The sequence below is a fragment of the Miniopterus schreibersii genome, assembly GCF_964146895.1.
Source record: "Miniopterus schreibersii genome assembly, chromosome: 9".
Lineage (NCBI taxonomy): Eukaryota > Metazoa > Chordata > Mammalia > Chiroptera > Miniopteridae > Miniopterus > Miniopterus schreibersii.
The window spans coordinates 21,847,235-21,864,059 of NC_138118.1; the positions used below are offsets into that span (position 1 = coordinate 21,847,235).

At 38.3% G+C, this 16,825-nt stretch overlaps 1 protein-coding gene across 2 annotated transcripts in view; it reads left to right on the forward strand.

Moving 5' to 3' along the window:
* AASS (aminoadipate-semialdehyde synthase) overlaps positions 1-16,825 on the forward strand; it is a gene marked incomplete at its 5' end in the record, with an annotated part of 62,393 nt that overhangs the window by 40,637 nt on the left and 4,931 nt on the right. For both annotated transcript variants that reach the window (XM_081146747.1, XM_081146746.1), the window contains 5 exons: positions 5,703-5,813; positions 5,906-6,014; positions 6,828-6,968; positions 12,718-12,885; positions 16,375-16,470. In XM_081146747.1, coding sequence (XP_081002873.1) covers positions 5,703-5,813; positions 5,906-6,014; positions 6,828-6,968; positions 12,718-12,885; positions 16,375-16,470 — 625 coding nt within the window. The remainder of the gene's footprint in view (positions 1-5,702; positions 5,814-5,905; positions 6,015-6,827; positions 6,969-12,717; positions 12,886-16,374; positions 16,471-16,825) is intronic.

A 16,825-nucleotide genomic window follows, 5' to 3' on the forward strand; every position in this document is an offset into this window, starting at 1 on the left:
TATATTTAGCAATAATTCTATTATTTAAATTTATTTATTTATAGAGAATTTATTAAAGAATTTTGAAAATTTAATAGTTTTTGTCAGTATTCAAAATGACTAAAAGATAAACATTAATGAAGTATTCTTAATCTTCTAAAAATATACTACAATACAAAATTTAATGGGTTTCACCTAAATTTAATTTTCTTGTGATTAAATAGCTGGTGCACATGTCAGTCAAAAATAAAAATACTGAACATGACAGGTGCAATACCAATGCAGCTATTAATTTATCCATGTTAAATTTCTTTTTTTTAATTGAATTAATTGGGGTGACATTGGTTCATAAAACCATACAGGTTTCAAGTATACCACTCAACACGTCATCTGCACACTGCATCATGCACCCATTGTCCCAAGCAAAATCTTCTGTCACCATCCTCCCCACCTTTACCCACCTCCAGCTACCTCCCACCCCTCTTTCCCTCTGGCTGTCACCAAGTGTTGTCTGTATCTATGTGTGATATATATATGGCTTTTTTGTTGCTTAATCCTTTTACTGTCTTTCATCCAGCCCTCCCACACCCTCCCCTCTGACAGCTATCAGTCTGTTACATATACATCCTCTGTTTCTATTTTGTTCATCAGTTTATTTTGTTCATTAGATTTCACATATAAGTGAGGTCATATAATATTTGTCTTTCTCTGACTGGTTTATTTCACTTAGTGTTATAATCTCCAGGTCCATCCACTCTGTCATAAAACGTAAGATTTCTTTTTTTCTTATGTCTCAGTAGTACTCCACTGTGCAAATGTACCACAGCTATTTTATCCACTTGTATACTGATGGGCATGTGGGCTGTTTCAGATGTTGGCTATTGTACATAATGCTGCAATGAACATAGGGGTGCATATATTCTTTCTGATTGGTATTTTGGGATTCTTAGGATATATTCCCAGAAGTGGGATCGCTGAGTCAAAAGGCAGACCCATTTTTATTATTTTGAGGAAACTCCACACTGTTTGCCACAGTGGCTGCACCAGTCTGCATTCCCACCTGCAGTGCACTAGGGTTCCCCTTTCTCCACACCCTCGCCAGCACTTGTTTGTTGATTTATTGATGGTAGTCATCCTGATAGGCCTAAGATGATATTTCATTGTGGTTTTAATTTGCATCTTTCTAATGATTAGTGACATTGAGCATTTTTTCATGTTTATTGGCCATCCGTATATCTTCTTTGGAGAAGTGTGTATTCAGGCCTTTTGCCCATTTTTTAATTGGGTTGTCTTCTTACTGTTGAGTAGTATAAGATTTCATATATTTTGAAGATTAACCCCTTATCAGATGTATCATTGGCAAATATATTCTCTCAATCAGTGGGTTGTCTTTTTATTTTGTTTCTTTTGTTGTGCAATAGCTCTTTAGGTTGATGTAGTCCCATTTGTTAATTTTTCTCTTTGTTTTCCTTGCCCAAGGAGATATATTGGCAAAAATATTGCTACAAGTAATGTCTTCTATGATTTTTATGGTTTTGCAACTTACAGTTAAGCCTTTAATCCATTTTGAGTTTATTCTTGTGTAGGGTGTAGGTGGTCTAGTTTCATTTTTTTTTTGCATGCATTGGTCCAGTTTTCCCAATACTGTTTATTGAAGAGACTGTCTTTACCCTCATTGTATTTTCTTGCCTTTTTAATCAAATATTGATATACCATAAAGGCGTGGGTTTATTTCTGGGATCTCTATTCTGTTTTATTGATCTGTATGCCTATTATTGTACCAATTCCATGCTGTTTTGATTACTATGGCCTTGTAGTACAGTTAGATATCAGATAGTGTGATACCTCCAACTTTGTTCTTTCTCAAGATGAATGCTGAGGCTATTTGGCCTCTTTTTTGGTTTCATATAAATTTTTGGAATATTAGTCCTAGATCTGTGAAATATGCCATTGATATCTTAATAAGAATTGCATTGAATCTAAATTGCTTTGGCTAGTATTAATATTTCAATGATGTTAATTCTTCCAACTTATGAACATGATATATACTTCTACTTATTTGTATCATCCTCAGTTTTTTTTCTTCAATGTCTTATAATTTTTTGAGTGTGGGTCTTTTACCTTTTTGGTTAAATTTATTCCTAGGTACCTTATTTTTTGTTGTTGTTACAATAGTAAATGGGATTGTTTCTTTAATTTCTCTTTCAGATAGTTCATTATTGGTGTACAAAAGTGGCACTAATTTCTGAATATTAATTTTGTGCCTTGCTACTTTGCCAAATTCATTTATTAGATCTAGTCGTTTTTCATGGAGTGTTTTGGGTTTTCTAAATACAATATTAGGTCATCTGTGCATAATGACAGTTTTATTTCCTCCTTTACAATTTGGATGCCATTTATTTCTTCTTTTTGCCTGATTGCTTTGGCTATTATTTCCAGTACTATGTTGAACAAGAGTGGTGAAAGTGGATATTCCTGTCCTGTTCTTGATCTTAAGAGAATTGCTTTTAGTTTTTGCCCATTGAGTGAGATGTTGGCTGTAGGTTTGTCATATATGGACTTTATTATGTTGAGGTATGATCCCTCTGTTCCCACTTTGGTGAGAGTTTTTATCATAAATTGGTGCTGCATTTAATCAAATGCTTTTTCTGCATCTATTGATTGATCATGTGATTTTTATCCTTCATTTTGTTTATTGATGTATGACATTTATTGATTTTCAAATATACCAACTTGCATCCCTGGAATAAATCCCACTTGATCATGATATATGATATTTTTAATGTATTGCTAAATTCTGGTTTGCTAATATTTTGTTAAGGATTTTGGCATCTATTTTCATTGGAAATATTGGCTTATAATTTTTTTCTTTGTAGTGTCTTTCTCTGGTTTTGGAATTAGAGTAATACTGACCTTGTAAAAAGAGTTTGGGCCCTAGCCGGTTTGGCTCACTGGGTAGAGTGTCTGCCTGAGGACTGAAGGGTCCCAGGCTCCATTCTGGCCAAGGGCATGTACCTTGGTTGCAGGCTTGATCCCTGGCCCTGGTTGGGGTGCATGCGGGAGGCAACCAGTCAGTGTGTCTCTGTCACATTGATGTTTCTCTGTCACTCTCTCCCTTCCACTCTCTCTGAAAAGCGATGGAAAAAATATCCTCCAGTGAGGATTTAAAAAAAACAACAAAAAACGTGGAAGCCTTCTCTCCTCTTGAACTTTTTGGAATAGTTTGTGAACTATAAATGTTAGTTCTTCTTTGAATGTTTGATAAAATGCACCTGTGAAATCATCTTGTCCAGGACTTTTGTTTGCTGGGAGTTTATTTTATTTATTTATTTATTTATTTATTTATTTATTTATTTATTTATTTATTTATTTATTTATATTACTGCTTCAATTTCATTAGTTGTAATCGGTTTATTCCACCCAGGTTGTCCAATTCGTTGACGTATAGTTATTCACAGTATTTTTTTGCAATCCGTTGTATTTTTGTGGTGCCAGTTGTTTCTTCTCCTCTTTTATTTATGATTTTATATATTTGGGTCCTCTCCCTTTTTTTCTTGATGAGCCTGGTTAGAGGTTCATCAATCTTGTTTATCTTTTCAAAGAACCAGCTCTTGGTTTCATTGATCTTTTATAATGCTTTTTTAGTCTCTATGTCATTTATTTCTACTCTAATCTTTATTATTTCTTTCCTTCTACTTACTCTGGGGTTTGTTTGTTGTTATTTTTCTAGTTCTTTCAGGTATAGCATTAGATTGTTTGATTTTTTTGTTTTCTTGCTTTTTGAGGTAGGCCTGTAATGCTGTGAACTTCCCACTCAGGACTGCTTTTGCTGTGTCCCATAGATTTTGGTTTGTTGTGTGTTCATTTTCATTTGTTTCCAAGTAACTTTTGATTTCTTTCTTGATCTCATCATTAATCCATTTATTATTTAATAATGTGTTATTTAGCTTCCATGTGTTTGAATGTTTTTCAGGGTTTTTTTCATTGTAATTGATTTCTAGTTTCATACCATTGTGGTTAGAGAAGATGCTTGATATGATTTTAGTCTTCTTGAATTTTTTAAGACATTTTGTGTCCTAACATGTGGTTTATCTTTGAGAAAGTTCCATGTGCACTTGAGAAGAATGTATATTCTGCTGCTTTGAGATAAAATGTTCTGTAAATATCAATAAATCTATCCAATCCAGTGTGTCATTTAAGGTCACTTTTGCCTTGTTGATTTTTTGTCTGGAAGATCTATCCATTTATATCAATGGGATGTTAAAATCCCCTACTACCACTGTATTGCTGCCCATCTCTCATTTTATGTTCACCAAGAATTTCTTTATGTATTTAGGTGCTATAGCCTATTTTGGGTGCATATATGTTTACAAGGGTTATATCCTCTTGTTGGATCAATTCCTTTAGTATTATGTAGTGATATTCTTTGTCTTGTTATAGCCTTTGTTTTGAATTTTATTTTATCTGATATAAGTATTCCTATCCCAGCTTTTTTATATTATTTGCATTTGCATGAAATATTTTTTCCATCCCTTTACTTTCACTAATAATTCTTTTAGATTAAAAAAGCCAGGACATAGTGATCAAGGGCTTTCTTATTGATACTCGCAAAATATGTACACAATTTTGTTCTACATGATAATGAATCTATTTAACAATACTTATTCTATTGACCTGAGAAGGAGTAAGAGCCTAAGAGATTTTGTTTTATGTGAAAAAGAAAATCTCAAGTATGCAGGATGACTTTGACATATACAGAGATATAGTGTGAATGTGTTTATAAGTTTGTATTTATATTTTCATGGTTACTATGTAGACTGCTTTATCAAATAGGCAATAAGCTAGTAGAACTTAAATATTGTTAAGTGTTTGACAGTATATTTTATTATTTCTTGGATAGAATATGAATATACTCATTTATAGAAATTCATTTTTTGTAATTGTGTATTCCCAACACCAAATTAAAACACCAAAACCAGAATTTTAAAAAACCCACTTAAAGTTGAGTTTTAAATACATCTCCATTTTTCACACAGCATGTAGACTTTTAGCCATTGTGATGGCTTTACACCAGTCAATACTATTAAAACCTATCTTCCACCTTGGCCCTTCATAGTCTTTACTCTTTAATGTTACACATAGGCTACTTACGCTAACTTTCACCCCTTTCTGAGAGTCACTTGAGAAATGTGGAGGTGTCTTTAGTAGGGGACTCAAGACAGAAAAACATAGAAATATAAGGATGGATGGAATAAATTCCACTAATTGTTATAAAAAAAAAAAAAAAGCTGGATGAATGAAGAGGAAGGAAATCTGGCTTTGGGGGAATCTAGGAAAGCTTCTTGGAGGATATAACTGTTCAGACATTTCTTTAAAGAGGATATGGTCTAGGCAGGGGTGGGAGAATGGAGGGAGCATTTCATGTGGAAAGCACAGTGAGAATAAACTAATGTGAAGTCTGGGAGTTGAGAGTTACAATTGTTTATTTGGCTCCCTCATATGGTTTATTAAGGAGATCAAGGGAGAAAAATGGTAAAGTTAAGTGAAGGTTGTATTGTGGAAAGTTTTAAATGTGATAATAGGACTCCCTCAAGCAGTCATTGAATATCTCTGATAGAATAGATTAATCAAAGTGATGTCTCAGCTTTAGTGCAGTTCAAGGTACACTAGAAGGTAAGGTTGGACAAGAAAGTTCCTGATTAGCTCCTCCCTCTGTTTCCAAGCTTGTTGCCGTATGTATTGCATCCTCTTGTGGCCAAGGCGTGCATCGCAAGCAAAGTTAACATGATCACCGCCAGCTACATCACACCAGCACTAAAGGAATTGGAAAAGAGGTAAGTTTCAGTCATTTTCAAGAAAGTAGCTCCATGGTATTATTTTTACTTTGTATACAACTTTTTCTTCCTTCTCTTTTTACCTGTTATAGTGTGGAAGATGCTGGCATCACAGTCATAGGTGAATTGGGATTGGACCCTGGTCTTGATCACATGCTGGCAATGGAAACAATAGATAAAGCCAAAGAAGTGGGAGCCACGGTGAGTCCCATATACACCCAAAGGTTCATTTAAGAAAGGTCCAGGTTTCTGTGTTCAAAAATAATCTTTCTATAATTTTGATTAAAGGTGTTGCTATATTCTAGCTCATACTTTGACCAGAAATTTCAAGTAAAATTCTGTAATGGCAGAAATATCTGCCTGGTAAAATAATGTCCAAGTCCAAGCAATCAATTTTTTAGAGAAATAGATGCTACTGTAATATTTTGGCTTAATAAAAGATTTTAGACTGACTTGCAGATTCTATAATAAGGTTTGACTTTTAAAAGTGGGAAAAATTCTTTACAATATTATCTATCTGTTGGTACATGAAGTATCTTTTATATATGAGAAAGAACTATTGACATTAAATGTGATGAATCAGATAAAATGTTTTAGGTGTCATGTGTATAATATATATAATCAAAGATAGATTAAATGAATTATAATTACATATTCTGTTTTATATTGATTAGTATATTTTAAGTTGCATATTATAATGCACATAATCAAAGTATAGTCAATCATACAATTTAATACAAAAGTCAGGAGGAACTGACCAAGCAGAATTGAATTAATTGTTAGATTTTTAACTAAACTAAATGTTAGTCACAATCTCTAGAGGGTTTTTAAAAAGTAAGTGTGCATAAAATATGACTGTGACTTAATCAAATAGTGTTTGCCTTTAGGGATGTATTTTGGAAAGCCTTAGTAACTTTAAGAAAGAAAAACTATAGCAAGTCTACCTCATGCATATCATTATGCTCCCTAACCTATTGTTAATTCTTCCTAATTTATTGATTTTTTATTTTACAGATTGAATCTTATATTTCCTACTGTGGTGGGCTTCCAGCCCCTGAACATTCAGACAATCCTTTGAGGTACAAGTTTAGCTGGAGCCCAGTGGGAGTTTTGATGAACATAATGCAGCCTGCCACCTACCTGCTCAATGGAAAGGTGAAGGGTTTTCATCAAAGCTTTAGCTACAAACCTGCAGTAACTGCCTGAGAAAGTCCAGACTCTTTCTCCCTGATACTGAGGGCCTTTGATACCAGCTCTGCTGCTAATGCTCCATCCTGCCCTCCTTCGGCGTTTCCCAGTGTGTATCTTCTGTTCCATTTAGTCTCCTCATTGTTCCCAGCATGGCCTATGCTCATTCTTTCTTCTTGCAAGTTGTTTTTACATTTGGAAAACTCACTTCTCAACTTCTCTGCATGTGTAAATGCTGGTCATCTTGTGACTTATTTCAGCATGGCAAACAATTACTGAGTCCCTACTGTGCGCTCGCCATGGGAAAAGACTCCAGAGGTTTTCACAATGAATGAAGTTCCTGATCTCAGAGAACTCATAGCTGTAATGGGGGTTGCTCTTGGAATGGAGGGTTTGATGGGTCAGGGAAAGAACCAAATTTTCCTCCAGTTGCTGTGTACCAGAATGTAAGTGCTCTCTGAGTTTAGTATTATTTTCATCATTTTATAATAAGGAAACTATGGCTTAAAGAAAATGTTAAGATCATTCAGCTGGAATTCAAAACTTTAACTCCAGAGCATTTTCTTTCCCCTCATGGCAGGCAAGACAGACACTGGAATGATAGCTATAATCCAGGGAGAGCCGTTCTGAAGTATGCCGAAGTACCACACGGTGGATTTGAACTTGGTGAGGGGGTGGGGAGAAAAAAATTAGTGGAGAAAAGATGTGCTTTGGCCTTGAAAGATAAGAAGCTGCCAGCCAGGCCTGGTTGCTGCCACTCATGACTGTGCTAAGCAGCAATTTCATTTGATTCTTACAACAAGTTATCAGGTTTATAGGTAGAAAAGAGGCATAGAAGCTTAGCTGACAGCCATAATTAAAGAGATTGCAAATGGCACAGCCAGGATCCAAGTCACATCGGGCTACCTTCATAGTTGATCCTCTTAGCCTAAGGAAAGACTCATATTTGGGAAAAAATGTGACTAGATGGCTCCTTTTACATGTTGTGACCCAGGTGCCTCCCTCCCCTCCCCTCATCCTGACCTGCAAGGAGCGATGACCTATGTGATCAGATGTGTGTCTTAAAAAGGTTACTCTGGCAGCAGTATTACAAATTCTCAGAGTGTCTGTGAATTTAAGTGTATTTATGTACAAAGGAGGAAAGTGAAATAATTTCTTTACAAACGAGGTGAATGTTGTTACAAGTCTTTGGCTCACAGCCCTGCTGCACATTGGAATCACAGAGCAGTTTACAAACTCCTCATGTTCCCAGAGCTTCTGATTCACCTGCGTTTGGGGATCATTAGAGACTCCCAAAGTGATTCTAATGTGCAGCTGAATTTGAGAAGAACCAATTTAGTCACCAGAGGACCACAGTTGCACTTAAGAATCTACTAAACAAACAGGGCACTTAAATTTGATGCTGGAAAGATACACTCGCATGTTTCAGGATATGCGAGTGTATCTCAGGGCCCCTGAGTTCTGGTCCAAGTGGCGGCATTGCTCACAATGTCACCGAAGGCCAGGCAATTGTAAAGGTCCCCTGGAACTTTGTCTGTATCCTGGTATGTAAGGTGAGCACCAGTGCTCTATCTAGTTCTTCAAGTCTGTGAATCATGAGGGTTTGGGCAAAACAGTCTGACATTCTACCAAGGACAAATCTTTTTTCTGCCATAGCTTATCTCCTGATGTCCCTTTCACCGCTGCAGTCCTGGAAAAGAGACTGGCTTAACATGTGAATGCAGGAAAAATTTTTGTTTCATTTGGGCAAAATGCTTATTTTCAGGAGGCCATATAAGTGATAAAGATGATAACAGTGAAAGGGTCAGCAGAGTGCAACACAAAGAACAAAGGGTTTGATTTCAGTTGTCCTGGCTTTGTGCTCTGCCTTGGCTGGGGGGAAGTAGAGCAATCATTACATCTCTCTGAGCTTTGGGCTCCCTGTTGGAAGATAAACATAATACCCATCTTGCAGGGTTCCTGACCTAGGGCTCATTGAGGTCACATCGATTACAATCTGCTTAACAGCAGATTGTGAGGCATGTCATAAGTTCCTAGCAAATATTAGTGTCCTAACGAAATTGGAGGTAAAAGCTCAGGGAAAGCAAGAGGTTATTTTCAGGCAGCAGAAGTGGTATTAGTTGAATTTGAAGTTTTTCCCTTTCATCCTGAACTCCTTTTGTAAAAAAGTGCTTTTTGCATTGCCCTGCCTCTGTGGAGGACACCAAGAGAAAACATGATGCTTTTCTTTGCTAAAATGATACTTTTTTCAAGGTCCCACTCAAGTTTCCTCTTGTGGATGCATCTTTCCCTGACCACTCCAGCCCTTATTCAGTATTCTTTTGTCTGGACTCCCACACTCTGTGCGTGTCTAAGAATTTTTCGGATGCTGTATTATTCACTCAGTAATTCAAGTGCATCAGTCTGTCTCTCAGCCCAGAAGCCTCTCTTGTGTTCTTGTCCCTCCAATCCCACCGTGACCGTGGAGCAGGCCTTACGTAATTCACAGAATCATAAAGGGAGAGGCAGGGACCTCTGGCTTCTGCTTAAAGTTAAAGCCTTAAACTTTTCTGGTGACTTAGGCAGTGGCCTATGAATTAGGACATGCCTCATCGTCCTACATCCTTGCAGTAATTTCTAGCCACTGGTACAGTTTCTAGCTTCTAACTTCTAATCATATTTCTTCTTATGACAACTGATTTCCTTCCACATCCCTGGAGACGGTGATTATACATTTTTTTAGTTCTGTTCCCTCCGTGGGTGGTGGGACACTTTCCTATAATGGTGGCACCTGGGAATGACATGACAGAGCTTCACCATCAGCTCCATCAGCCTCCTCTCCCAGCTTCCCCCAGCTAAACAAATACTCCGAGTCAGGACCATGCTTGCTCTTCAGACACAGCTTTGAGATAGGTTTTCTAACCCTCATGTCTGCCTGCAAGTCAAGTTTACCTTGATGGCTGTACCCAGTCCCTCCTAGGTAAGAAATTCAATTTCTGTAAATGTCGTCATAAAGTATTAGTGAAATAAAACAAATGTGTTTTGTTTGTTTGTTTGTTTTTTTAAAAGAGCTGTCACTGCTCTCCATTGCCTGTGACCATGCTTTATGCAATTTTCAGGCAAAGAACTGGCACAGTCTGGAATGCTATACCTTTTCAATCAGTACCCCTCCTAAGATAATGATCCAGAAATAAGCACAATTAAGGGTATAGATATAGTGTAGGAGAAAGAACATGGACATTAGAGTCAGGTAAACCTGGGTTCAAATGTGCCTCTGGGTGACCTGGCCTCAGTTTTCACATCTGAAAAATGAGTTATTGCTTGAGTAATGTCTATAAGGCACCTGGCTCACAGTGGGTCCTGAGTAAATGATTGTCTGTATATTTCCTGTGGTATATTTCTTGTTAGTTTAATAGTCGAGCTTATTATTGATTCTCATTGGTTGGGAGACATGTGTGTGTGTGTATGTGTGTGTGTGTGTGTGTGTGTGTGTGTAAAAGAGTTGCGCTTAGAGCAGCCTGCAGCAGTGGTGAGTAATGAGCCACTGTTTCCTGCTGGGAGTGGGTCTTGCATGTGAGCATTGTTGAGTCAGAAAAAAAAGCATGTTCTCTGCCAAATAGATAAATCATTCTTTGTCTTTATTCAAGTCATTAATAAAATATTAAACAAGACAGAGCTTATTAATGAGTCTTATAATGTGCCAGTAGAAATACAACTCCCAGTTGATATCAAATGATAATGATTACCCAGTAATTTTTGGGACAAGGTGCTTCAGCATCTGTCAATCTCTAAAGGAATCGTTGTCATTCAGCTTACATTTTCATGTTTTCTTCACAGGGACCTCATGGTAGACTTATGAACCCCCTGCTTTTTTTTTCTGATTAGTAAGTTGCTGCAGTATAGTAGTCTTTATTGAATTTCTCTTTAAAATTTTTTTCTAACTTTCAAACAAGTAAAAAAGATTTAGAATTGCCTTAGGTTCTAGAAATGAGATGGGTGCAGAGAACCTGAAGATTAACAATTGCTTTCCTAATAAATTTTTCTATTAAAATTTAGAATCCTGATAGAATAAATTTGTTTTAAAGAAATAGTGCAGAAATGGTCTCTCTGTAAAAGGTTACTGTGCAGTCCAGAGGAGTTTTATAGGGAAATGAAATAAGCATTCCTTACTTCTTTTAGATTCTCACTCTTGGAGTTTTAGATGGTGCTTAGCGGTCTGCAAAGTAAGCCTTTTAAATGGAGAGATGCCACAAAGCCTGACTCTATAGTCAGCAGAGCACATTTCCTTCTGGGCTTCAGCTATAGAGACATATGTTTCCATTTTGTCTCTCATACCAAGACACATGCAGAACCTATCTACACATAAACTCTAGGAATCATTAAGTTTAGCCAGAGACTCCTTTGGGTAAATTCGCCACAATCCACCTGAAGGTACATTGATGGCTCCCTCATGCAGGGTTGTTATTTGCAGCTTTACACATGATCAGAAATTGTTTCCCATGGTGCAAACAGGACAAAATCCAGTTCCACCAGCAGCCATACCACTTCCCTGGGAATTTCAGCCCTTATTTTATCATTCCAGGATGTTTTCTGTTATCTCAAGGATGATCATAAACCTCACCAGCTGGAAGATGAACATTCCTTTAATCAAAATTAAAGGAATAAAAAAAAAGCTTCACTCCATTTTGAGTGTGTGCTGGGGGGAGGCGTGTGGATACTAGGACTACTGAGAAATTAAAAGAGCTTGGGCATCGGTGATTTAACTTCTCACCAGCAGTAGGATTGGGGTTAGCACTTTTTAAGTTTCACTATATATTTATTTGGTTGTCTTCCTTGTGAGGGGACATCTCCCCCGCTCCTTGTTCCCAACATACACTGTAGGTTGACTATTCTAGGCTGTGAGCTCCTATAATTGCTTGGCACTTGGTAGACATTCAGGAAATGTTTGTTCAATGAGTGAAGGAGTGAACGGAGACAGGAACTGTATCTTATCTATCATTCTTATTCCCTCCGCAATGAGTGGGATCCGGGCCCGCAGTAGGTGCTCAGTTAAGTGCTAGCCATGTGAATGGAATGTACAAGGCAGGTGCCCAATGTGGATTCGGAACAGGGATGGGGGTAAAGAAAAAGATCAGTGAGAGCACTGCCCTTGCTCTTTGAGACTAGGAGCCACTTAAATGAATATCAGCTGTTTTTAGCTTATTTTTTGTTTAAAAACAAAACTCCACAGGACATAATTCAGTGCCATCTAATCCGGGGGCATGAAAAAATAGAGAAAACAAGTTCTCAGTTAAAAAACTAAATTTTCAAGTTTGAAAGAAGAGGAGAAGGGGGTTGGGGGTGAACTGGGTATAGGAGATCAAATACATGTTGTGGGATAAAACTAGACTTTTACTGGTGAGCATGCAACAGGAGACACAAATATCAAACTATAATGTTGTAAATCTGAAATTTATGTTATTAACCAATTGTTACTTGAATAAATTTAATAAAAAAATAAAAAAATAAAATAAAGCTTGGGAGCCTAATGGCCTCGTGAATTATCATATTAATGAAACAGCCTGAATATGGAATGTAGATTATAGTAGCTTCAGTAACATTTTTTCAAAAGAATTCTCTATTGTTTTCTTTTAAAACTTTGATTTCTTTAGTATGCAAATAACAACAGATAGAACCAAGGGCACCCAGTGTTGTAACCCACTGTTGTAACCTAGTGTGCCTTTTCAATGTTCCTCAGGTTGTGAACGTGGCAGGGGGTGTCTCCTTTCTTGATGCGGTTACCCCCATGGATTACTACCCTGGGTTGAATTTGGAAGGCTATCCTAACAGAGACAGCACAAAATATGCTGACATTTATGGCATTTCGTCCGCTCACACTTTGTTGCGGGGGACACTGAGATATAAGGTAAGCAGCTATCTTTCAGATGAAATGTGTTACCTATTTTGTTGTAAGTGATGTGTACACTTCATTTCTATTATTAATCAAAATAATTAAGATGATAGGCCAGGCTGGAGTCTGTTTCCTCAGGGTTCTTGATGGGGACACATTAAGAGGCAATTGAAAATGGCTTGAGCAAAAAGGGAACTTAGAGTCATGAGCAGTGGGGGGCAGGTGAGGACTAGCTTCAGGTATAATGAGTTTTGGGGAGTCAGGTGACCTCACTGAGACTTGGTTTCCCTTCACATCTCAGTTCTTCCATCAGGTATTGGCTGCATTCCCAGGCTCCCATGGCAGCCGATGGTGGTAGCATCCCCAGCCTCTTAGGTTCAAATCCAGTGAGAATGCAAAGTGCATCTTCTTATAGCTAAACATGTAATTTTTGTTTCATTAGCCCCTGAGGCCAGTGGGATAAAATGTGCCAATCAGCTTTGCCTTCTGTTTTATGTCCCTAAAGCTGAAGATGTAGTCTGCATCCTTTCCCCGAAGTGAAATATTTTTCCAAAAAGGAAGTGTAGATTCTAGAAGCATAATTACACATGTCCACCACACACTTATTAATCACAAAAGAGTAGTTACAAGTATGACCAGATTAAGACAATTTTAGTGAAATAGTTTCCTAGGGCTCTTATAACAAGTTACTACTAACTGGGATGCTTAAAACAACAGAAATTTATTTTCTCACCATTGAAGCTGTCAGAAGTCTGAAATCAAAGTGTAAGCAGGGCTGGTACCTTCTGAAGGCTTTGAGGAAAAAACTGCCCCATGCCTGTGAGGCTTTCCATGCCATGTTATTTAAAATCACAACTCTGTGATCCAGGACGTCTCCTATCCCCTTTCCTGTGTGAGGTGGGTGCCAGGAATTAGTGAACACTGGTGGCTTTATGCATGGAAAAGGCATCCCTGAGAAAGTTACTGTGAGAGCAGAGGTCATTTCCACGGTACTGGCACAGCAAGCCTGGCTTCTGGTTTGAGTCATTTCTCCTTCAACTCCTGTTCATTCTTAAAGAGAAGACAACCACTACATTTCTTAATCTTTAGAGCTTCTGTTGTATTTGCTGGTATTTAGCATTTACTCTTATCGTGGTTAGTTATATTTTATGTGTATTTTTCTTGTCTGCTGAAACAGATTTTAAGCCCCTGGAGGGAAGGTCCTGTACTGTCTTGAATGCGATGTCCTTACCATGCTAAGGGGCTGTAGGAGCCGTGGGTGCTCCACCTGCCTTTAGGCACCACAGGAATTTTAGTCTGAATGGAAGCCAGACCAGCCCTGGCTCTGGCACATTTCTTGATTCTGTTTTCTTCATTTTTTCACCCTAAGAATAAAAGTAGTAACTTTTTTGGGGGGAGGCCCAGGAATTAGGATTTTCTGTTAGCTTTAGGTATACTCTCTTGCCAAATGTGTAGACCCAGAAACAGAGGATTTTAAGAGATTTAAGAATTAAACCAAGCTCTCAAGTGTATGGCTGAGAGCCACTCGAAAGAACCCTGGAGGATGGAAGATGTCAGTGTCCACAGCCATGAGGGCCACCGTCCTGGGCAAGTCAGCAACGCTTCTGTGTAACCTGACTATTCTTTTTGGTATTAGAGATGAACCACTATCATCCAAGTGTGACAGGGACAACTTGGGTACTCTTGGCACCTGCCCATTACTGCTTGTCCTTGCAGACTCAGTTTGATATCACCTTCTCATGGGATCTTAACTCCTTCTCCGTGACCTCCCTTCCCACATCTATGTGAGGCCCCCTCCTCTGAGCCCTCATAGCTCTGTGTTTACCTCTGTCATGGCACCTATAATATTTTAATGCAGGGTAGTCAAAAGTGGTCATGTAGCTTTGCTCCCTATATACGGACTTTTTTTGTTTGACTTACTTGACTTTTCTACTGGATTTCAGCTTCTTCATGGGTGAGGACTGCATTTATCATCTCTGAGGCCTCAGCCCCTAGTACGAGTCTGACACATGGTAGCAATTTGCTAAATGCTTACTGATGAATAAATACATACAATAAATTCATTTCTAGAGGTCATCATAAAATATATTTCTGAGATTAAGAAATATCTCAGAAATGTCTCAGTAGTTGAGATGTTGAGTGAAGGTATCTCTGGCACTTACCAGATTCTAGAAGCAAGCTGGGGGGATTGCTTTTTTGTTTCTTCTGTTTGAAATATATTTGCATTGGATAAGATCAAATGAATGTGAATCCTTTAATTAGTATCCTTTGAACAGTTTGAATAATACAACCTCTCTGAAATGTGAAAATTACTAGTTGGCCACATATTAAACGGTGAACTATCTGATGGCTACAGAAACTTTTAAACGTTTAAACTTATTGCTTCCTAAAATAATTTTACAGCCTTCTTTCCTTCCTCCTCCTGCTGCCTCTCCTCCTCTGCTTTTTTCCTCTCTCTCCGTCTCAGTCTCTGTAACTGCAGCAGATATAAAGCTCCTTATTTTGCACCCCCAGATTTGCTCACAGGAGAACATACCCTTATGATCTTCCATCACTTCATCATCATTCAGAACCTATTCATCCAGTCATTTGTTCTCTTTCAGCTTGCCGGAATGACGAATAATGGGTGAGGACATGGACACACACACACGTTCTATACTTACAGCTCAGCAGCTGAATAGAGAATTACAATTTGTGTCTAATGGCATAATTGAGATAAATACAAAATGCTACAGAGAAGAAGGGGGTGCTCATTCACCTACAGGGCTCAGTGGGTGTGCTGAGCTGGGTCCAAGGGGAGGAGAGTAAACATGTCTTTGATGAAGGAGGGAGGTCCCACGTTCCAGGCACAGAGGCCCAGGTCTCTGGAGGAGCACAACATGTTTGGGGAATGGTGAGTGGTGAGATGACAGTTAGTGAGTCAGGCTGGAGGGGCATATTGGGATGGGTTTTATGTAATATGCCAAGGACTTCAGACTTGTCCTGTACACAATGAAGAACACATGAGGAGTTTTCATCAGAGTTACGACATTTTAGACAAATCTTTCTGATCTACCTTTTCCCCCTGCTCTCTATATGCATCAGAATAGTGGCTCTTAATCATTAGAATGGATTATCTGCTCTGGAGGGGTATTCTTAAAAGCTCCTTCTTCCATTATAAGAAAGAGCAACTGTTCTATTGAATACTGTTTGCTGAACTGAAAGCATGTGACGCAAAAGGTAATTTGCCATTTATGCTACCCGAGAATACCACTTGGTGAACCCAGAAATAGAAATAAAGACCCAAGTTTCTCAAGGTCTCTTATGTAAACCAGTGGAATTGTTGTGACACTATTGATTTTGTTTGAACCTGAAGGAGGCTGCATCCACATGAGCAATGCAAATGACTCTTTCAGCCTGTTTCCTAAACAAGTTGTAAAGGTAGATCCCTCTTTCCAAAAAAAGTTAAAAAAAAATTTTTGGAAGAGAAAATTTTCATATACTGCTTAATAATTCTCATTACAGGGATATGCCAAAGCCTTGAATGGATTTGTGAAATTGGGTCTTATAAACAGAGATGCATTTCCTGCCCTTCGACCTGAGGCCAAGCCTCTCACCTGGGTGAGTGATTCCAGAATTATATGTTGTCTGCTGTTCGGCAGAAATGCTCACTGACATGGTCAGAGCTGAACTTGGTTTGGACCAGCTAAAGAACCCACTCTGTGGCTTACACGCAGGAAGACAAACCTTAGCCCCAAAGTCCCCTTTTCCTTCACTGCTGTGGGAAGATGGAAAGAGCTTGGAGGATGACTCCCTGATCCTATTTCCTCAGCAACTTTTACCACTTGATGGCTCCCTCATTCCCAGGAAGAGATGGACTTGTTTTCTGCACTGGGCTCTGGGCTTTGCCACTGGTCTACGTGGTGACCCAGTGAGAGGAGTTAAGTTTGGGCCTCCTGAAACTGACAATACAGGA